Genomic DNA, 22,274 nt, shown 5'->3' with positions numbered 1-22,274 from the left:
ACCCTCCGCTCCTCTGCCGCTAATCTCCTCACCGTACCTCGCTCTCGCCTGTCCCGCCATCGACCCCCGGCCCACGTCATCCCCCGGGCCTGGAATGCCCTCCCTCTGCCCCTCCGCCAAGCTAGCTCTCTTCCTCCCTTCAAGGCCCTGCTGAGAGCTCACCTCCTCCAGGAGGCCTTCCCAGACTGAGCCCCTTCCTTCCTCTCCCCCTCGTCCCCCTCTCCATCCCCCCATCTTACCTCCTTCCCTTCCCCACAGCACCTGTATATATGTATATATGGTTGTACATATTTATTACTCTATTTATTTATTTATTTATTTTATTTGTACATATCTATCCTATTTATTTTATTTTGTTGGTATGTTTGGTTTTGTTCTCTGTCTCCCCCTTTTAGACTGTGAGCCCACTGTTGGGTAGGGACTGTCTCTAGATGTTGCCAATTTGTACTTCCCAAGCGCTTAGTACAGTGCTCTGCACATAGTAAGCGCTCAATAAATACAATTGATGATGATGATGATGATGGATGGACAGAAGCTGATCAGGAGGGATGCAGTTCATGTCCCACATTGAGCTCACAGTCTTAATCAAATGAGGGAATTGAGGCCCAGAGAAGTTAAGCGACTTGCCGAAGGTGTCACAGCAGACAAATGAAGGAGCTGGTATTAGAACCCAGGTCCTCCTGACGCCCGTGCCCTAATAATAATGATAGCATTTATTAAGCGCTTACTATGTGCCAAGCACTGTTCTAAGCACAGGGGAGGTTGCAAGGTGATCAGGTTGTCCCACAGGGGGCTCACAGTCCTAGTCCCCATTTTACAGATGAGGTAACTGAGGCACAGAGAAGTGGAGTGACTTGCCCAAAGTCACAAAGCTGGCAGTTGGCAGGGCCTGGATTTGAACCCATGACCTCCAACTCCAGAGCCCGTGCCCTATCCACTAGGCCACACTGCTTCAGCACTTAGTACCGTGCTTGGCACATAATAAGGACTTAACAAAAACCACAGAGATTATTTTTGTTCAAGTTAGGTTTGAGATTATCCTCAGACATGGATGCTTGGTTTTGTTAAAGCATCTCAATGTTTAAAAATTAATTTGTGGTTTAATTAGCTTGATTCTAATTGCATCCTGAAGTGACTTCATTTAACTTCCTCTCAGTCGCCCTGCGCCTGTTCTGTTAGTGAGGCTGGGGATTGCTGTCCATGTGGACGATCTTCGGGGGTGACTGACGTAAGCGGGGCCGGGCTTTGTGAAACCTGGGCCTGGAAGGAATCAATCAATCAATCAATCGTATTTATTGAGCGCTTACTGTGTGCAGAGCACTGTACTAAGCGCTTGGAAGTACAAGTTGGCAATATATAGAGACAGTCCCTACCCAACAGTGGGCTCACAGTCTAAAATCAGGAATCAGGCAGGTCAGCCGGAGGCTGTGTGGGGCTAGTGCGGCCTAGTGGAAGAGTCACGGTTCTGGGATTCAGAGGACCTGTTTTCTAATCCCACTAATAATAATAATGCTAATAATAATAATTGTGGTATTTCTTAGAGGTTTACTCTGTGCCCAGCACTGTGCTAAGCACTGGGGTAGATACAGGGTAATCAGTTTGGACACAGAGTCTGTCCCACATGGGGCTCACAGTCTTAGTCCCCATTTTACAGATGAGGGAACTGAAGCCCAGAGAAGCCAAGTGACTTGCCCAAGGTCACACAGCAGACGTGTGGCAGAGCTGGGATTAGAACCCACGTCCACCTCTCCCACTTGCCTACTTTGTAACCTTGGACAAGTCACTTCGCTATGGTGGGCCGCGATTTCCTCCTCCATAGAATGGGGATAAAACACATGTTCTCCTTCCCCTTTAGACTGTGAATCCTACGTGGGACAGGGACTGTGTCTGACCTGATGATCCACCTCAGTGCTTAGTACAGTGCTGGGCACTTAGGAAAGACTTAGAAAAGAACCCAGGTCTCTCTAACTCCCAGGCATGTGTTCTATCCACTAGGCCATGCTGCTTCCATCTGCAGCGTACTTTAATAATAATAATAATGACATTTATTAAGCGCTTACTATGTTCAAAACACTGTTCTAAGAGCTGGAGAGGTTACAAGGTGATCAGGTTGTCCCACGGGGGACTCACAGTTTTAATCCCCATTTTACAGATGAGGTAATTGAGGCCCAGAGAAGTGAAGTGACTCGCCCAAAGTCACCCAGATGACAAGTGGCGGAGCTGGGATTTGAACCCATGACCTCTGACTCCAAAGCCCGGGCTCTTTCCAATCAATCAATCAATTGTGTTTATTGAGCGCTTACTGAGCCATGCTTCTTCTCATACTTTAGTGTCTGTCTCCCCACCTTAGAATATATTGCTCCTTGGAAACAGGAATTTTTTCTACAAACTCTGTTCTCCCAAGAAACAGTGTGGCTTGGTGGAAAGAGCACCAGCCTGGGAGTCAGAGGATCGGGGTTCTAATCCCATGCTGCCACTTGTGTCCTTAGACAAGCCCCTTAATTCTTAATTAGGAGGCCTTCCCAGACTGAGCCCCCACCTTCCTCTCCCCCTCCCCCCAGCCCTACCTCCTTCCCCTCCCCACAGCTCCTGTATATATATTTGTTCAGATTTATTACTCTATTTATTTTACTTGTACATGTTTACTATTCTATTTATTTTATTTTGTTATTATGTTTTGTTTTGTCTGTCTCCCCCTTCTAGACTGTGAGCCCATTGTTGGGTAGGGACCGTCTCTAGATGTTGCCAACTTGTACTTCCCAAGCACGTAGTACAGTGCTCTGCACACAGTAAGCGCTCAATAAATACTAATGAATACTGTGAGCCGCCTGTGGGATCTGATTATCTCGTATCTTCCTTAGTCCTTAGTACAGTGTTTGACCGTCTCTATATGTTGCCAACTTGTACTTCCCAAGCGCTTAGTACAGTGCTCTGCACACAGTAAGCGCTCAACAAATACGATTGAATGAATGAATGGCACACAGTACGTGCTGAACAAATAACACTATCGTTATTATTATTGTTGTTATTAAGGGCATAGTACAATGCTCTCCACACCATAGGTGCTCAGTAAATACCATTGACTGACTCCCGCTTTCTCCTTTTTCTCCCTCCCTTTTTGTCTTCCCAAGCATCTCTTTTCTTTCTTTGTCCCTGCAAAGACTGCAAACTCATATTTATTTATTTATTTTACTTGTACATATCTATTCTATTTATTTTATTTTGTTAGTATGTTTGGTTTTGTTCTCTGTCTCCCCCTTTTAGACTGTGAGCCCACTGTTGGGTAGTGGCTCTATATGTTGCCAACTTGTACTTCCCAAGCGCTTAGTACAGTGCTCTGTACACAGTAAGCGCTCAATCAATACGATCGATTGATTGATTGATTGATCTGCATGGCCTAATGGCAAGAGCACAGGCTTGGGAGTCAGAGGGCATGGGTTCTAATCCCAGCTCCGTCACCTGTCTGCTGCGTGACCTCGGGCAAGTCACTTAACTTCTCTGAGCCTCAGTTACCTCATCTGTAAAATGGGGATTAAGACTGTGAACGTTATGTGGAACAGGGACTGTGTCCAACCTGATTACCTTGTATCTCCCCCAGCACTTAGGACAGTGCTTGGCACATAGTAAGTGCTTAACAAATACTATCATTATAAGCTCACTGTGGGCCGGGAATGTGTCTGTTTGTCTTCTAGACTGTGAGCCCACTGTTGGGTAGGGACCGTCTCTATATGTTGCCAACTTGTACTTCCCAAGCGTGTAGTGCAGTGCTCTGCACACAGTAAGTTCTCAATAAATACGATTGAATGAATGTTTGTTGTTGTATCAGACTCTCCCAAGTGCTTAGTACCATGCACTGCACACAGTAAGCGCTCAATAAATGTGATTGACTGACTGTTTCCCTCTCCATTTCTCAGCCACCCTTCCCCTCTCCTTCCTCCCTCCTTCTCTCCCTCCCTCCCTCTCAGGTCGGGATACATCTCAATTTCTATTTCTTAGGTAGACAATACGTTTCCATGGCAGCTGGGACTTGTGACCCAGCATCCGCCTCCCGGCTGCCATGGCTTCGGAGATGTTCTCACTTGTCCCATTCACTTTCTGAAGAGGTCGGAGAGCGCGGTGAGGCCGGGAGGGACAGAGCGGCGTGGCCTAGCCGAAAGAGCCCGGGCTTGGGAATCAAAGGGACCCGGCTTCTAACGCCGGCTCCGCCACTTGGCTGCTGCCGTGTGACCTTGTGGGCGAATCACTTCACTTCTCTGGGCCTCAGTTACCTCATCTGTAAAATGGGGATTAAGAACGCGAGCCCCCTGTGGGACGGGGACCGCGCCCAACCTGTTAAGCTTGTATCTATCCCAGTGTTTAGTACAGTGCCTGGCACATAGTAAGCGCTTAACAAATACCATAAAAAAAATTGAATAGTTTTGACTTCTCAGGATTAGATCCTTAGACCTCACAGTATGGAGAGATGAGAAGTGACACGGGAGAGTGTGGCCTAGTGGATAGAGCCTGGGCCTGGAAATCAAAAGGGCCTAGGTTCTAATGCCCTTTCTTAATCAATCAATCAATCGTATTTATTGAGCGCTTACTGTGTGCAGAGCACTGTACTAAGCGCTTGGGAAGTACAAGTTGGCAACGTATAGAGACAGTCCTTACCCAACAGTGGGCTCACAATCTTTCTTGCCAATCCACCGGCTCTTTCATGGGCAGATTTCAAGTGATCTCCCAACACTTAATTCCCCAGTTCTCTGATGATGCAGAGGTGGTGGTTCAACGGAATCCCCTTGCCAAGCGCTAAGAGCGTGGGACTGGGCGTCAGGAGACCTGGGTTCTGATCCTGACACCGCCACTTGCCGCCCGCACAATCTCAGACAAATTGCTTCGCTTCTCAGGGTCTCAGTTTCCCCGTGTGGGAAACGGGCATAAAATATCTGCCCTTTTGCTTCCCTGCCCTAGATTGCGAGCCCCTTGTGGGTCAGGGACTGTGTCCGATCTGATGACATTGCATCCCAGCGCTTAGCTCGTAGTAAGCACTTAACCCATTCCACAGTTGTTATTCTGGGGAGAAGAGAGTGGTCAAGAGGGAGAGTGAGAGGTGATTGAGTTCCGGAATGCCGCTGCTGAGTTATTTTGGCTTGATGTGCGATGGCATGGGTAGACTTTGGAATTTATTAGGAGTGGAGAGATGGGCACAGAATGAGGTTTTACAGTGTTCCCCTCTAGACTGTAAGCTTGTTGTGGGCAGGAATCATGTCTACCAACTCTGTTGTACTGTCCCAAGTGCTTAGTACAGTGCTCTGCACACAGTAAGCGTGCGATAAATCCCTTTGATAGATTCAATACCTAGAGAAGCAGTGTGGCTAAGTAGAAAGAGCACGCGCTTTGGAGTCAGAGGTCAATGGGTTCAAATCCCGGCTCCACCAATTGTCAGCTGTGTGACCTTGGGCAAGTCACTTAACTTCTCTGGGCCTCAGTTACCTCATCTGTAAATTGGGGACTAAGACTGTGAGCCACCCCCCCGCCCCGTGGGACAACTGATCACCTTGTAACCTCCCCAGCACTTAGAACAGTACTTTGCACATAGTAAGCGCTTAATAAATGCCATCATTATTATTATTATTATTATTATTATTATTATTACCTGCTCACCTTCCGCTTTAGACTATGAGTCCCATGGAAAACAGGGACTGTGTCTGATCTGATTGTATTGTATCTACCCCAGTGCTTAGCCCCGTGCAACACACACAGTAAATGCTTGAAAACACTGCTTTCCTTATTATCATTGTCATGATTATTATTATCATCGTCATTATTATTATTATTATCATCGTCATCATTGTTATTATTCCTAGCCTTAGTGCCTCTGCCTTTAGGGTAAAATATTTGGGAGGCTGGGATGGGGCAAGTGGGCCTCCTGCTATTTTGTTGGACCGTTCACTTGACATCCACACTTCCCTGTGGTTTTCACATGTCAGTAAGAGCGTCTCACTGAAAGAGGTGGCTAAGCACCCTTGGGCAGGGAGCACTCTTTGTGAGCTGGTATTCTCTTGATGGGTCTGTTTACCCTTTGCTATGGAAACTTTTAATTCTGCCTCGCAGCATGACTCGGCCTCGTGACCATTGCTCTTCAGGGCCTGGGATGAGCGGCGGTGACCAGGGAAGTTCTGGGCCAAACGAGTCCCCAGCGCACGCTCATTATTTTTTTTCTTTTACGGTATTTGTTAAGCGCTTACTATGTGTCAGGCACTGTTGTAAGCGCTGGGGTAGATGCAAGTCAGTCAGCAAGGTGTAGTGGAGAGAGTAGTCAGAAGGTCGTGGGGTCTTATCCGGGCCCCATCACTTGTCTGCTGTGTGACCTTGGGCAAGGCACTTTACTTCTCTGAGCCTCAGTTACCTCATCTGTAAAATTCATTCACTTATTCATTCAATTGCATTTATTGAGCGCTTACTGTGCGCAGAGCACTGTACTACTCGGGAAGTACCATTCAGCAACAGAGACGGTCCCTGCCCGCAACGGGCTCACAGTCTAGAAGGGGGGAGACAGACATCAAAACAAGTAAACAGGCATCAGTAGCATCATTATAAATAAAAAGAATTATAGATATGCATACATCATTAATAGAAATAAATAGAATAGAAAATAGAAATAATAGAAAATATAAATATAAATAGATTTAATATATAAATATACATATATTATATATATATTTATATTTCTGTTTTCCATTTATATAATTTAAATTATATTTATTTATTTACTTCTATCATATATTTATATATAAATGTAATATAAATATATATATTATATAAATAAATATAATATAAATTATATAAATAGAAAATAATAGAAATAAATAGAATTATAATGATAAATATGTACATATATGCATAATTGCTGTGGGGCAGGAAGTGGGGTAGAGCAAAGGGAGAGAGCAATGGGGAGGGGACAGGGAGCAGAGGAAAAAGGGGATTGAGACTGTGATCCCCATGAGGGACAGGGACTGTGTCCAACCCAGTTTGCTTGTATCCACCCCAAAGCTTAGTATAGTTGCTGGCACATAGTAAGCGCTTAATAAGTACCATCATTATTACTATTACTAGGTGTGGGGCACAGTCCCTGTCCCGCATGGGGCTCACAGTCCAAATAGGAGGGAGAATAGGCATTGGACCCCCATTTTACGGATGAGACAACTGGGACACTGAAAAGTTAAAGCGGCTTGCCCAAAGTCACACAGTCCTCTGACACCCAGCCCCGTGATCTTTCCACTAGGCCATGCTGCTTCTCAATGATGGGCCATTCCCGTCTTCTCTCTCACTGGCCAGTCATTCCTGTCCGCCCTCATACCCTCAATCGACCAATCAGCGGTATTTATTGAGCACTTACTGTGTGCAGAGCACTGTACTAAGCACTTGGGAGTGTAGAATTTAACAGAAATGGTAGACACATCCCCCGCTGACAATAAGTTTACAGTCTAAACCCAATTGAGTTTGACCCCCATGACCCCTCTGGGCTGTAAGCTCGTTGTGGGTAAGGAATGTGTCTGTTATATTGTACCTCTCCCAAGCACTCTGCACAAAGTAAGCACTCCATAAATATGATTGACTGACTGACCCTTTGAGGAGCAGAACACTATGAGACTCGCGACTGTGAGCTCATTGTGGGCAGGGAATGTCACTGTTTATTGTTGAATTGTACTTTTCCAAGCCTCTAGTACAGTGCTCTGCACACAGTAAGCACTTAATAAATGCAAGTGAATGAATGAGACGTTGGGCCCCCAGCGTTGTCACGAGCCAGTTTTGTTTAGGCAGGTCTCGTCCTCTTGGGAGCCGGGCTGGGTCGTGTTTAGGCTGTTAGAGTCAGCCGGGCAGGGTCAGTTTGGGCTCCTGGGGTGGGTCCCGTGCCCGGCTGGCTGGTTTCCCTCCCTGGGCGGTGAGTTTTCCCAGACTCCCTCCTGCGCTCCCTCTATGATGCCTGCATGGGCATCCCGTCGGCTTCCATGGTAGTCTAGTGTGGCTTCCCTCCCTAGGGTGGCAGGGCGGCCAGGGAGATCTTGGCAGTGCTCTCAGTCAGGTAGAGAGTTGGGGACAGGTGCCAAATGCTGCTTGAGGGGAACAAGAGGCTTTAGAGGTTGGGAAGGGAAAGAGAAAAATCCAGCAGACAGCAGGCAATCCACTGGGGAAGCTGCCATGCTCCCTTCACACCTTTGGTATCTACTGGATGGCAAGCAGACCTCCAGGGGAAGATGCCATGCTCTCTCCCTGCCCTGAGTATCTGTTGGAGTGTCCTGGATGGTGGCAGTCCAGCAGGGGATGATGCCATGCTCCCTCCCCGCCCCGGGTATCCACTGGAGGGATCCAGATGGCAGGGTGCGGATGTACCGCTGTTTGTGGATACTCTCCCGACCTCTGGATGCAGTGCTTCACTCAGCTGGCACGGCACCAATGCACAAATGACTTGCACAAGGTCACGCAGCTGACAAATGGCAGAGCTGGGATTAAAACCCCCGTCCTTCCGACTCCCAGGCCGAGCTCTATCCACTAGGCTTGCTGCTTAAATTATAAATAATTTGTTAGACTATAGGTAGTATTATTACAATAATAATAGTGATAACGGTGAGAAGAAGCCTGCCCTCTGGCTAGGTTTCCCAGATTATTATTGGGGAATTATCATTAGGGAATTATTATTTCCCACAGTATTATTAGGGGAGCAGCATGGCGTAGCCTGGGAGTTAGAAGGTCATGGGTTCTAATCCCGGCCTTGCCACATGTCTGCTATGCAACCTTGGGCCAGTCACTTCACTTATCTGTGCCTCAGTTACCTCATCTGTAAAATGGGGATTGAGACTGTGAGCTCCAGGTGGGACAGAGTGTGTCCAACCCGATTTGCCTGTGTACACCCCAGTACTTGGTACAGTGCTTGGCACATTGTAAGCCCTTAACAAATACCATTATTATTAGTAGTGGTATTGTTTATCCACATCATCAATGGATACTTCCAGGGTCCAGATGTGCGTACTTTCCTGCCATCGCCACTTAATCAATCAGTGGTATTTATTGAGTGCTTACTATGTGCAGAGCACCGTATTAAGCACTTAGGAGAGTACTATATGACAATATAATAGACACATTCCCTGCCCTCAACGAGCTTACTGTCTGGAGGAGGAGACAGACTTTAATATACATTAATAAATAATATATTCCTTTATGTAAAAGACGAGCCCTGGTCTTTCAGCTGCAGACCTGAACCCGGTCCCCCATAGGGGATCCTGGGCGACCCTCTGCTTCCTCCTCGGGGCTCAAGGGCAGTGCAGGTTTATTCAGCGCTTAGAACAGTGCTTTGCACATAGTAAACGCTTAATAAATGCCATTATTATCATTATTATTATTATTATCATGTGCAGGCCTTGGTGAGTGGCGGGTGACCCCCGTCAGTCTTTGAGGGTGGGGCCCGACACCCTCAGGGTGTAGAAGGGGTGTGTGAAACCACCACCGGCACCCTGGAAGGCCTCTTTTTTGGTCCGGCCCAACCTGCGCCTGATGTGATTGTCTTCCAGGCGAACCAGGCTCGGGTACCGTCTGAGCCCCTTTTTCGGTTCCTGTTTCATTCAGGTGGGAGAGGAGGGTCCGCTCAACCGGCTAGCGCAGTGTGGTTCATCCTGAAACTTCTTCTGCGTTAACAATTTGCCCCGAGAAAGTAGGTGGTTGAGACAGTCACTTTTCACTTCTCGTCTTTTCTTGGGGCCAGATTCTTAGAACCGGAGTGAACAGTGAGAGATCATTCATTCATTCATTCATTCAGTTGTATTTATTGAGCACTTAGTATGTGCAGAGCACTGTACTAAGAGCTTGGAAAAGTACATTACAGCAATAAACAGGCACATTCCCTGCCCACAACGAGCTTACAATCTAGACTAGGGAGAGGGGAGACGGACATCAATACAAATAAATAAATTACAGATATATACATCTGGTCCAACTCCCCTGCCTCCAGATGGGTAACTGACTAACCCTCATAGAATGGATGGGGTAGTCAGCAGGCAAGTGGCTGTGTGACCTTGGGCAAGTCACTTCACTTCTCTGTGCTCAGTTTTCTCAGCTGTAAAACGGGGATTCGATACCTATTTTTCCTCCTCCTTGAACTGTGGGCCCCATGCAGGACAGGGACTGTTTCCAACCTGATTACCTTGTACCTATCTACTTAGTGCAGTGTTTGGCACATAGTAAGCCCTTACCGATTAACCATAATAATAATTATTACTGTTGTTATTGTCATTATTATTATTATGAGGGTCCCAGGTGGGGAGCTACCCCTCCACAATTAAGTATTGAGTGAACATCTATGTGTAGGGCACTATACCAAAAACTAATAGAGTCAGTAGATGGGAGATCCCTGCCCTCAAGGAGTTAACTGTCTAATGGGGGCGGCACCGGCAAAAATAATTTATGACAGGAAGAAGGAAAAAGGGTCTTTGTGGATGATTAAATGCGTAAGTAGTGGGGAATTAGACTGTAAACCGAGGACCCTCTAGGCTGTAAGCTCTTTGTGGGCAGGGAACGTGTCTACCGACCCTGTACTCTCCAAGAGCTTAGTACAATGCTCTACACACAGTAAGCACTTAATAAATAAGATTGATTGATTGACTGACTGACCGACTGATTGATCTGATTTCCTTCCCAAACGCCCTTTAAAAATGCACCAGAATGATGTACCGGTCTGTGTCTCTTCCAGGTTGCTATAAAGATTATAGACAAGACCCAGCTGGACGAGGAAAACCTGAAGAAGATATTTCGAGAAGTTCAGATCATGAAGATGCTCTGCCACCCACACATCATTCGGCTCCACCAGGTAGGAATGAGACGGGTGGGGTGGGGGCGGCGAGGGGGACCTTGACTGCCTGGGAGAGGAGGGTCTGAGCTCCAGCTCTTAGAACGAGGATGTCTTGAGAGGTGGTAGTGATGATCCATACCATAGCTATGCATTTTTGTAGATAGCTATATATTTTGTACATATCTATAATTCATATATTATAAATCATTTCTATATATTAATGTCTGCCTCCCCATCTAGACTGTAAGTTCGTTGTGGACAAGGAATGTGTCTACCAATTCTGTGGTATGGTACTCTCCCAAGCGCTTCGTACAGTTGCTCTGCCCAGAGTAAGCACTCAATAAATAGCACTGAAGATGATGATGATGAGCAAGTCCACGGCCTTAAAGCTGCAGGCCGGAGCCGCTGCCTCCCTACTAAGCTGCATCAAATTGGGAGTTGGGGGACCCTGGAGCTGAGGAGCACATCCAGGGAGACAGTTTTGCCCAGTGGAAAGAGCATGGACCCGAGCGTTGAGTCCTGGCTCCTTCACTGGCCTGCTGGGTGACTTTGGGCCAGTCACTTCACTTTATTAAGCATCAATTTCCTCATCTGTTAAATGGGGATTCGAGACCTGTCATCCCACCCCTTTAGATTGTGAGCCCCATGTGGGACAGGGATTGTGTCCGGCCTGAATATCTTATCTCTTTCCCAGCGCTTGGCACATAGGAAGTGCTTAGTACCATTTTCATTATTACTACTAGAGGCGCAAGGATGCGATCTGGGAACTTGTTTGGTCTTCCAAAAAAAACCCCAAAATCTGGATTTACAAGTACAGGCAGTTAGACCCAAGCAGGGCCCAGTCCCCCAGGAGGGGAGGGCAGATCTAGGGAGAAGGTGAGTTGGGCAGGAACAGGCCGGTAGAAACTACTGCTCTCCACCCCCGACTCCTTCCAGGAGCCCCCCATCTCATCCAGAAAGTGGAGCTCCTGAGGCCCCCCAGCAGTGACCAGCTCTCTGTCCTCCTCTCCCACACTGGTGAAGTTTGATTTTCCGGGGCCTCCCCCAGGCTTCTGCTCCTTCATCCTTTAGTGCAGCGCAGCCTGGGTGGGGTGGAGGTGGAGTGGGTGTGGGGCTTCTGAGCAGCCTGAATAGGTGGAGGCAAGGAGAGCTGTCGTTTTGCTTCAGGGTACAAAGCAGAGCCCGTCCAACTTTTCACTGCTTCTAATGCTGGCCTGTCCCCCACCCCCTACCCAGGTCATCGGTCACCCAGATTGACGGATGATGGCAAAAACCTTCCCTCTCTATGCCCGTCTATCAGTGGAGGTGCCCAGGGAGCCGCTGAGCACCAAGAGAAAGGAAACTTCCTTCTTCCCTTCTCCCTCCCTCCCTTCCTTCCCCACACTCTCCTTCCCTCCTTCCTTCCCTCCCTCCTCTCTTCCTCTCTTCCTTTTTCTCCATCTCTTCCCCCCATCCCGTTTCCTCACCCTCCCTCCCCAACTCTCTCCTTTCCTCCATCTCTACCTCTCTCCCTTTCTCTCTCTCCCTTTACTATGATATTTGTTAAGCGCTTACTATGTGCCAGGCACTTTTCTAAGCACTGGGGTAGATACAAGTTAATCAGGTTGGATCCAGGCCATGTCTTCATCCCCATTTTACAGAAGAGGTCACTAAGGCACAGAGAACTTTACAGATGAGGTCACTATGGCACAGAGAAATGAGGTGACTTGCCCAAGGTCACACAGCAGACAAATGGCAGAACCAGGTTAAGAACTCAGGTCGTTTTGATTTCCAGGCCCGTTCTTTATCCACTAGGCAACACTGCTTCTCCCTTCCTCTCTCCCTCCCTTTTTCCCTGCTTCCTTGTTTCCACCCTCCCTCTCTCCACATGTCATTTCTCCCTCCCTCCCTCCCCTCTCTCCCTCATTCCATGTCCACTCCTCTCTATGTACCTCCCAATCAGGAGGGGCAATCATAGGTGAGTCCTGAGCTGGGCTACGAGGTTGGTCTGGTTCTCCCTGAATGGAACCTTTCAGCCTCGGCCTCACTCAGCACCCAGGTCTGTCGTTGCTCGGCGGCTCGAATTGAGAGCCCTGTGTGGGGAGTGAGCGGAGAAGCTGTCTCTCTCGTGTAACAAACACTTCCCAGTTTGAAGAACTCTGATTCACTCCTCCTCCTCCTCCTTCTTCTCCTCTTCCCATGCCCCCGCGGCCCGCCTCAGTCACAGCCATTCGAGAAAAGCCCACGTTGTCAGTTTCCTGCGAGCAGTAACGGGTGTCGGTGATGGCCAGAGAGGGAGCGTCAGTGGCCACTCCCACACCGAGCAGCGCTAGTCCGCCTCTGATGCCCCTCTCTCTCCTTTCTCTGCCCCTCACCCAGGTCATGGAGACGGAGCGGATGATTTATCTGGTGACCGAGTACGCGAGCGGAGGGGAAATATTTGGTAAGTTCTTTCATCGTCTTCCCTAATCATCGAATGAGTTTGGCCTCCCACAGTCAACTTGGAATAACTCCTCAGGGTATTATTGTTTCCCAACGGCGCGGCTGATCGAGGAAGAGGGGGGGCTTCCACCGGGAAGCATTTTGGGGGCCGCCGTAGCGATGGAGATGCCTGAGTCAGGGGAAGGAGTTGGCTTCTCTCAACCAGTTGTCCGCTTTTGAGATTGTGGGCCAGGCATCCGTGTGGACCTGTGTCCTGGCAAGTCACCACTGAGGCCAGGTCATGGCTGAGAAGCGGTATGGTCTAGTGGAAAGAGCCCAGGCCTGGAAGTAAGAAGGACCTGGGTTCTAATCCCAGCCCCGCCACTTGTCCGCTGTGTGACCTTGGCAATCACTTCACTTCTTGGTGCCGCAGTTACCTCATTTGTAAAATGGGGATTAAGAGTGCGAGTCCCACGTGGGTCAGGGACTGTGTCCAACCTGATTTGCTTGTATCCACCCCAGTACTTAGTACAGTGCCTGGCACGTGTTAAGCATTTAACAAATACCATTATTATTATCGTTATATTATCACTCCAAAACTGCCCCAGACCCTATGAGCCAGGAAGGCCTAGTTTGGTCAGGGGCAGTTGCAGATGACCGTTAGGCACCAAGGTTCCTAGGTTCCTTCCCCTAGGCACCAAGACAGAAGGAACCCAGTGTCCCGTGCTTGGGATCCTCCCAGCCAAAGACTTTCCCTCTTTATCCTGCCAGTTGTCCTACCAGAAACCCTCTTATTATGATTATCAATAATATCAAAATCATTATATTAACAGTATTTGATATGTGCCAAGCACTGTGAGAAGTACAAATCAATCAGATCAGACCCAGGCCTTTTCCCACACGGGGCTGACGGTCTAAGGGAGAGGGAGAACGGGAATTGAATCCCCATTTTACATATGAGGAAACTGAGGCCCAGAGAAGTTCAGCCACTTGCCCCAGGTCACACAGCAGTCAAGTGGCTTTCCACTAAGCCACACTGCTTCCTCAGGGTGACTTTGTCATTAGCAGGTGGTGACTAATTCCGCAGTAACTGTGGTAATTTTAAGCTCTTACTTTGTGTCAAGCGCTGTACTAAGCGCTAGGTTGAAACAAATAATCAGGTTCCAAATGGGGCTCACTGTCTAAATAGGAGGGAGAACAGGTATCAAATCCCCATTTAATAGATGAGGAAACTGAGGCCCAGAGAAGTTCAGCCACTTGCCCCAGGTCACACAACAGACAAGTAGCCGAGCCAGGGGGGAGAACCCAGGTTTCTTGGCTCCCGGGCCTGGCCTTTCTGCTAGACCATTCATTCATTCATTCAATCGTATGTATTGAGCACTTACTATGTGCAGAGCACTGCACTAAGCGCTTGGGAAGTACAAGTTGGCAACATATAGAGACGGTCCCTACACAACAGTAGGCTCACAGTCTAGAAGTCTAGACCATGCTCACCTGTCCCGCCGTCGACCCCCGGCCCACGTCCTCCCCCTGGCCTGGAATGCCCACCCTCCCCACATCCACCAAGCTAGCTCTCTTTCTTCCTTCAAAGCCCTACTGAGAGCTCACCTCCTCCAGGAGGCCTTCCCAGACTGAGCCCCCTTTTCCCCCTCCTCCTCCGCATCCCCCTCGCCGTACCTCCTTCCCCTCCCCACAGCACCTGTATTTATGTTTGTACAGATTTATTACTCTATTTATTTTTCTTGTACATATTTACTATTCTATTTTGTTAATGATGTGCATCTAGCTTTAATTCTGTTTGTTCTGTCGACTCGACACCTGTCCACCTGTTTTGTTTTGCTGTCTGTCTCCCCCTTCTAGACTGTGAGCCCACTGTTGGGTAGGGACCATCTCTATATGTTGCCAACTTGTGCTTCCCAAGCAGTGCTCTGCACACAGTAAGTGCTCAATAAATATGACTGAATGAATGAATGAGCCCAGCGAGTCCAGGACTAGCCTGCCTGCAGAGTGACCCCGGAGGCTTATCTCCCAGGAAATTGGGTTCCCCGGTCTTACCATTAGTATTACCGCAGCATGAAACCCTCCCCTCCGCCCCTTATCTGGAACCAGCACTAGGAGTGAGGGCTCGTTAACAGGCCACACTTGTCAAGAGCGAGGAACCTGCCGGCCCACCCGGCGTTCGGCTGACAGCGGCCAGCTTCCCGGGGCTCCGGACAGACATCCTGCGGCCGCCCACCAGAGAGCCCACAGCCAGACCCACGGCCCCCTCTTCCCTTTATCACCCCCAAAAGCCCCAGGCAGGATGTAGGGAAGTGGTTGGACACAGCTCACCACGTTAAGCCGAGCTCCAGAGCTGCTCGGGAAACTCCGGTTTCACATTCATCTCTCGCCTCTTCCGAGTCTCTCTGGAATAAGAATTATTATTGTTCATTCATTCATTCGTTCAATCGTATTTGTTGAGCGCTTACTGTGTGCAGAGCACTGTACTAAGCACTTGGGAAGTACAAGTCGGTAGCATATAGAGACGGTCCCTACCCAACAACGGGCTCACAGTCTAGAAGGGGGAGAGAGACAACAAAACCAAACATGGAGACAGGTGTCAAAATCGTCAGAACAAATAGAATTAAAGGTACATGCACATCGTTAACAAAATAAATAGTCAATATGTACAATTCATTCATTCAGTCGTATTTATTGAGCGCTTACTGTGTGCAGAGCACTGTACTAAGCACTTGGGAAGTACAAGTTGGCAACATATAGAGATGGTTCTTACCCAACAACAGGCTCACAGTATTGTTGTTGTTATGGTATCTGTTAAGCCCTTACTCTGTGCAGGGCTGGGGTTGATACAAGCTGAACAGATTGGACACAGTCCCTGTTCCACAAGAGGCTCACTTTCTAAGTAGGAATCCCCGTTGAATCCCCATTTCACAGATGAGGAAACTGAGGCCCAGAGAAGTAAAGTGACTTGCCCGAGGTCACACAGCAGGCAACTGGTGGAGCCAGGATTAGAACCCAGGCCTGGGCTGCCCCTTCCGTCCAGCTGCCCCTTTCCCCCTGCCCCCCAGAACTGTTTACCCCAGCCCCACATCGCAGGTTTTTATGGTTAAGTGGTACAGCCTCGCTAAAAGGTGTTTATTCAGTGCTTGCCGTGTGGAGAGCGCTGGGGAGAGCACAGTACAGCAGGGTTGATGGAAACCATCCCTGCTCTCAAGGAGCCTCTAGTCTACTGGGGAAGGCAGACATTAAAATAAATGACAGCATTGTGAAACCCCCATTGAAGGCAGACCCTGAGGCTGGGGGGTAGGACCAGGGATCTCACCCAGGATGTCACAGTTCCTTCCTTGCTGGCTTCCTTCCAGTCGGGTTCTAATCCCGGCCCTGCCACTCATCTGCTCTGTCACCTTGGGCAAGTCACTCCATTTCTCTGTGCCTTAGTTATCTCGGCTGTAAAATGGGGATTAAGACTGTGTGCTTAATGTGGGACAGGGATTCTGTCCAACCTGATAAGCTTGTATCTACCCCAACTCTACATATAGTAGAGAAGCAACGTGGCTCAGTGGAAGGAGCGCGGGCATGGGAGTCAGAGGTCACGGGTTCAAACCCCGGCTCCGCCACTTGTCAGCTGTGTGACTTTGGGCAAGTCACTTAACTTCTCTGTGCCTCAGTTACCTCATCTGTAAAATGGGGATGAAGACTGTGAGCCCCAAGTGGGACAACCTGATCACCTTGTAACCTCCCCAGTGCTTAGAACAGTGCTTTGCACATAGTAAGCGCTTAATAAATGCCATTATTATTATTATTATTAATAAGCAATTAACAAGTACCATTAAAAAAAACAGACTAAAAGGTCAATTGGCTAATGATATTTATTGAGCACTTACTGCATTCAGAACATTGGAATAAGCGCTTCCAGGATGGGGTGGTAACTTCAGTCCACGAGACAGAAACCAAGACAACTATGGGGTATTTCTCTTTCTCCCCCTCTCATCCTCTACTTATTTGCCTTCTGCCTTCGTTTTTTCCTCCTCAGCCCTGCTCCTTCTATTTTTCCCGGTTGAATTCATTCCAGGAAAAAATAATGTCACCTTAGTTCCTTTGGTGTCCAGGGCACAGGAGGGCATCTGGATTTATGGCAACAAAGACAATCCCATCTTCTCCGGGTGGGATTCTGCTCCCAAATCATTTGCTGTCTCTCCCATACTTGGAAAGCAGTCAGGGGCAGAAGTAGTTGTGTGTGTGGGCGGAGGGGCGAGGGGGTGGTGTTTCTCAAAGGAGTGATCCCCAAAGACGTCGGAGCTGGCCTGTGACTTGTGAACACACAGGCAAATCAAGTCACATAAAGAACACTTTGTCACCAAATTAGAATGATTCCATTTCAGTTCCCTGGACTGCAGGCTCTCTGTGGCTTCAAAGCATTTTCTGGGTTTCAAATGACATGAAACGGCCAGTTCGCCTCTTATAGGCTTTTCATAAGTGAAAAACTCCAGCCTACCTGGCGATGGTAACTGTTACCACCAAGAAATTGTGAGGGAGGCAATATTATTTGCAAGTGAAAAGAACAATACTCTAGGGGAAGAGAGTTATGCCTTCGAAGGATCTCAGCCACATTTTTCCCAAAATGCCGGTAAAAGCCTCGTCTTCTTATCGTGTGGGACCTCCAACTAGGTGGTGAGTAGTTTTACTTGACTATTGTTCTGGGCACCGCCTTAAGTCAGACCCATGGCCTGTCTTCTCCACAACTCTGTGGTCTCCGATAGTGGCACCAGAATGCTCGGAGGAACCATGTGCTCAGTGCCCTCCTGGACACCCATCCTTCATGGCTGGGGACGGACCCTCCAATCAATCAATCAATCAATTGTATTTATTGAGCGCTTACTGTGTGCAGAGCAGAGCAGACCTATTGTGCACCTTTTATCCGTTAACCGGTCTTCAATCGATGCCATTTATTGAGTGTTTACTGTGTGGAGAGCACCACATTAAGTGCTTGGGAAGGCATACATTACAGTAGAGTAAGTAGCCATGATCCCTAAAGCAGTGTGGCCTAGTGTGGTCTAGTGGATAGTGCACCGTTCTGGGAGTCAGAAGAACCTGGTTCTAATCCTGGCTCTGCCACTTGTCTGCTGTGTGACCCTGAGTGAGTCACTTCACTTCTCTGGGTCTCAGTTCCCTCATCTGTAAAATGGAGATTAAGACTGTGAGCCCCATGTGGGACAGGGGACTGTGTCCAACCTGATTAACTTATATCTACCCCAGTGCTTATTACAGTGCCTGGCACATAGTAAGCCCTTAACAAATACCCATTAAACAAACAAAAAAAAGTGTGTATATACTAGAGAGAATTTAAATCCCCCTTCCAAACACTATTCCACCTAAACCAGGCATGCCAACAGGGGATGAGTCTGTTTATTGTTGTATTGTACTTTCCCAAGCACTTAATACAGTGCTCTGCACGTAGTAAGCCCTCTATAAATATGATTGAATGAACACCATGATTTTCCATGCCGGAACCCAGTGAAATCCTCCATCAGTCCACCAACGGAGTCCTTTGCATGAGTTCTCCAGCGTCCTGGCCGTTATTCTAGTCATCATCAATCGTATTTATTGAGCGCTTACTATGTGCAGAGCACTGTACTAAGCGCTTGGGAAGTACAAATATGTACAAACATAGTCAGAGCGCCTAGTTATCCTCCAGGGTCCCCAGCTGTCAGAGATGGGAAATCCTTTGTTTCTGAACTCCGGACGGCTGCTGGGGCATCGGCATTCCTGAACACAACCGACTCCATGTGGAATTTGCAGCCCTGATGTCCCCCGAGGCCGGCGGCCCAGGCTTCAGAGATGAACTTTCAGAGACCAAAGGGGCCAGAGGCAGCCCAAGGATCCAGAAGAGTCTAGGTCAATGAGTCAGTCAGTCAGTTGTATTTATTGAACTCTTACTGTGCGCAGAGCACTGTACTGAGAGCTTGGGAGAGTACGGCATAACAGTTTAACAGACACATTCCCCACCCAACGAGCTTACAGTCTAGAGGAAGACAAGAGCTCACTCAGTGATGCTCATACCTGCTTCTCCCTTTCACCTTTCCTCGGGTGGAGTCTCCTGGAAGGAATGAGTGTGGTTTGGGAAAGGCCTCGTGTAGCGGTGGAGCCCCAGCGTGGCACCAGAGGCACAAGGACGCTTGGCAAATAACTCGGAAGGTGACTGAGCCAAGGACGGCCACCTCCTTACTCTCCTGGCCCCGTGGGAGCCGAGTTCTGCCTTCCTTCCCAACCTGGAGAGCGGCAGAGAGGTGGCAGCTAGTTCTTAAGGAATGTTAGGGTGGAGTGGGTAGGGCCCAACCTCTCACCCCTCCAAGCCCCATTTTAGCCCCTCATTTTAGTGTTGTTGCTCATATATTTTGAACTGTTGGATTTTTTTCATTGATTATTATTATCACCACTATTATCACTATTATTATTGTATTTTTTAAGAGCTTACCATGTGTCACGCACTATTCTAAGCTCTGGGTAGGTACAAATTAATCAAGCGAGACACAGTCCCTGTCCCACAGGGGGCTCAGAGTCTAAGTAAGAGGGAGAACAGGCTCTGAATCCCCATTTTACAGAGGAGGAAACTGAGACCCCCCTGCTGCCCAAGAAGTGAAGTGACTTGCCCAAGGTCACACAGGAGGCAATTGGAAGGACTGGGATTAGAACCCTGGTCCTCTGATTCCCAGACCCGGCCTCTTTCCACTAGGCCATGCTGCTCTCATTTGCCCTTATTTGTAATTTACCATCTGAAATTGATTCTTAGTGTCCTACATGTCTGGCTTCCCCCAGCTTGGACTCTGAGCTCTTTGTGGGATAGAGCTGGGGCCCGAATTGTTGCTCATCTTGCATTGTTGGGAGGGACCGTCTCTGTATGTTGCCGTCTTGTACTCCCCAAGCGCTTAGTACAGTGCTCCGCACAAAGTAAGCACTCAATAATACAATTGAATGAATGAATGAATGCATTTACCCCAGCACCGAGCACACTGCCGAGCACATATCAGCCGCTTGATAGATACCGTTACGAAAAAGAACAATAGTAATACTAGCCTGAGTTCTGCGGGCTCTCCCGTGGGGTGGTCAGTAGAGATGACTTCCTAGTCTTGTTCGGGGCTGTTAGGACCGAATTAAGGAGTCGCTGCTCAAGAGGTCAGGGTCAGAGGCAGGAAGAAGAGGAGCTGGTTGAGAGAGAGAGGACCTGTGATCAGTCAATTGATCAATCAGCCAGTTGTATTTATTAAGCACTTACTGCATAGCTCTTGAGAGAATACAATATAATAATATAACAGTCACATTCCCTGCCCACAGTGAGGTTACAGTCTAGACGGGGAGGTAGATTTCAATACAAATAAATAAATTACGGATGTGTATATAAGTGCTTGAGGGCTGAAGGTTTGGCAGTGAATGAAGGGAGCAAATTAGGGTAATGCAGAGAGAGTGGGAGAAAAGGAAATGAGGGCTTAATCAGGGAAGGCCTCTTGGAGGAAATAGGCCTTCAATAAAACTTTGAAGGAGAATAATAGTAATAATGATGGCATTTATTAAGCGCTTACTATGTGCAAAGCACTGTTCTAAGTGCTGGGGAGGTTACAAGGTGATCAGGTTGTCCCATGGGGGGCTCACAGTGTTCATCCCCATTTTACAGACGGGGTAACAGAGGCACAGAGAGGTTAAGTGACCTGCCCAAATTCACACAGCTGACAATTGGCAGAGCCAGGGTTTGAACCCATGACCTCTGACTCCAAAGCCCGGGCTCTTTCCACTGAGCCACTGAGAGCAGCAGGCAGGGGAGCCTAGAGGGGGGTCCCCACCGTTTCCCTCTTCTTGGTTGCCAGGGTTGGGGGTCCGGGGCTGTCTGAGGGAGCACACGCCCCTTCGTGGACCCCTCTTAGCCCCCTCACCCAGGAGCCTGCAGAGGCTTGGCCCTGTCCCAGCTCGGGTGGAAAGGAGGGCTTGTTTGATAAACAGGAAGTCGTTTCCATGGGCACCGGGGGCAAGAGGTGGCCGGACTGAGTGGCAGCAACGGAGGACCGGTCCCCGGGGGTGTGACCGAGAGCGGATAGGAATCCGCCTCAGCTGGCGGCCCAGCCAAGAGTGGACGCCCACCCCCCACCCCTGGTGGGGTGGTCTCTGGCAGTGAACAATCAGGAGCTCCCACCCTGACGCCTGGCCTGTCATGGGGGTCGATTGGCCTCAGGTCAGCCTCTTAGAATGTTGGAAGTTGGGAGGAGTGCCGGGGAGTGGAAAAGTGGCTTGTTTTGTGCCAGGACCCAGCTCTCTCTTCCCCCTCGATGGCTGGGGTGCGTCTCTGGGACCCTGACAGCCCCCGCTGTGGGTTTCTCTAAGCCTCTGTGGTTCTGGGTTTGTTCGATGTCCTCTCCCTTTCTGAAAGACATGACTGGCAGCTGGCCCTCACTGGGCACTTCTGTCTAGGCACTCAATTTAGTACTCTGCCCGCAATAAACTCTCAGTATATCAGTCAATCCGTCAATCAGTCAATCTGTTAATCAGTGATATTTATTGAGCACTCTAAGTCCTTGGGAGAGTTTGGTGCCATTGAATTGGTAGTCATGATCCCTGTCCTTTGACTGATTTATTGATTTTTTAATGGGTATTTGTTTAGCACTTTCTGTGTGCCAAGTGCTGAATCAATTGATTGATTGATTGACCAGTCTTTGGTTTGGGAACACGATTTCCAGCAGAGGGTATTCATCTATTCATTCATTCAGTCGTATTTATTGAGAGCCTATATGCAGAGCACTGTTCTAAGGGCTCGGGAGAGAACAATATAACAATAAACAGGCACATTCCCTGCCCATAAGGAGCTTACAGTCTAGAGGGGGAGACAGATATTACTATAAATAAATTATGATATGTAAATAATGATAGTATTTATTAAGCACTTGCTATGTGCAAAGCACTGTTCTAAGTGCTGGAGTGGTTACTAGGTGATCAGGTTGTCCCGCGTGGGGCTCACAGTCTTAATCCCCATTTTCCAGATGAGGTAACTGAGGCCCAGAGTAGTTAA

At 48.5% G+C, this 22,274-nt stretch overlaps 1 protein-coding gene across 1 annotated transcript in view; it reads left to right on the top strand.

The window, feature by feature from the left end:
• Positions 1 to 22,274, top strand: part of SIK3 (SIK family kinase 3) — a 188,107-nt gene that overhangs the window by 121,623 nt on the left and 44,210 nt on the right. Inside the window, 2 exon segments of the mRNA XM_038753384.1 lie at positions 10,724 to 10,840; positions 13,181 to 13,244. Of these exon segments, the coding sequence (XP_038609312.1) occupies positions 10,799 to 10,840; positions 13,181 to 13,244 (106 nt within the window). The 5' untranslated portion in view covers positions 10,724 to 10,798.

Source organism: Tachyglossus aculeatus, chromosome 11, assembly GCF_015852505.1.
Source record: "Tachyglossus aculeatus isolate mTacAcu1 chromosome 11, mTacAcu1.pri, whole genome shotgun sequence".
NCBI lineage: Eukaryota > Metazoa > Chordata > Mammalia > Monotremata > Tachyglossidae > Tachyglossus > Tachyglossus aculeatus.
Note: the sequence above shows the minus strand (reverse complement) of the source record. Positions and strands in the feature narration are given on the sequence as shown.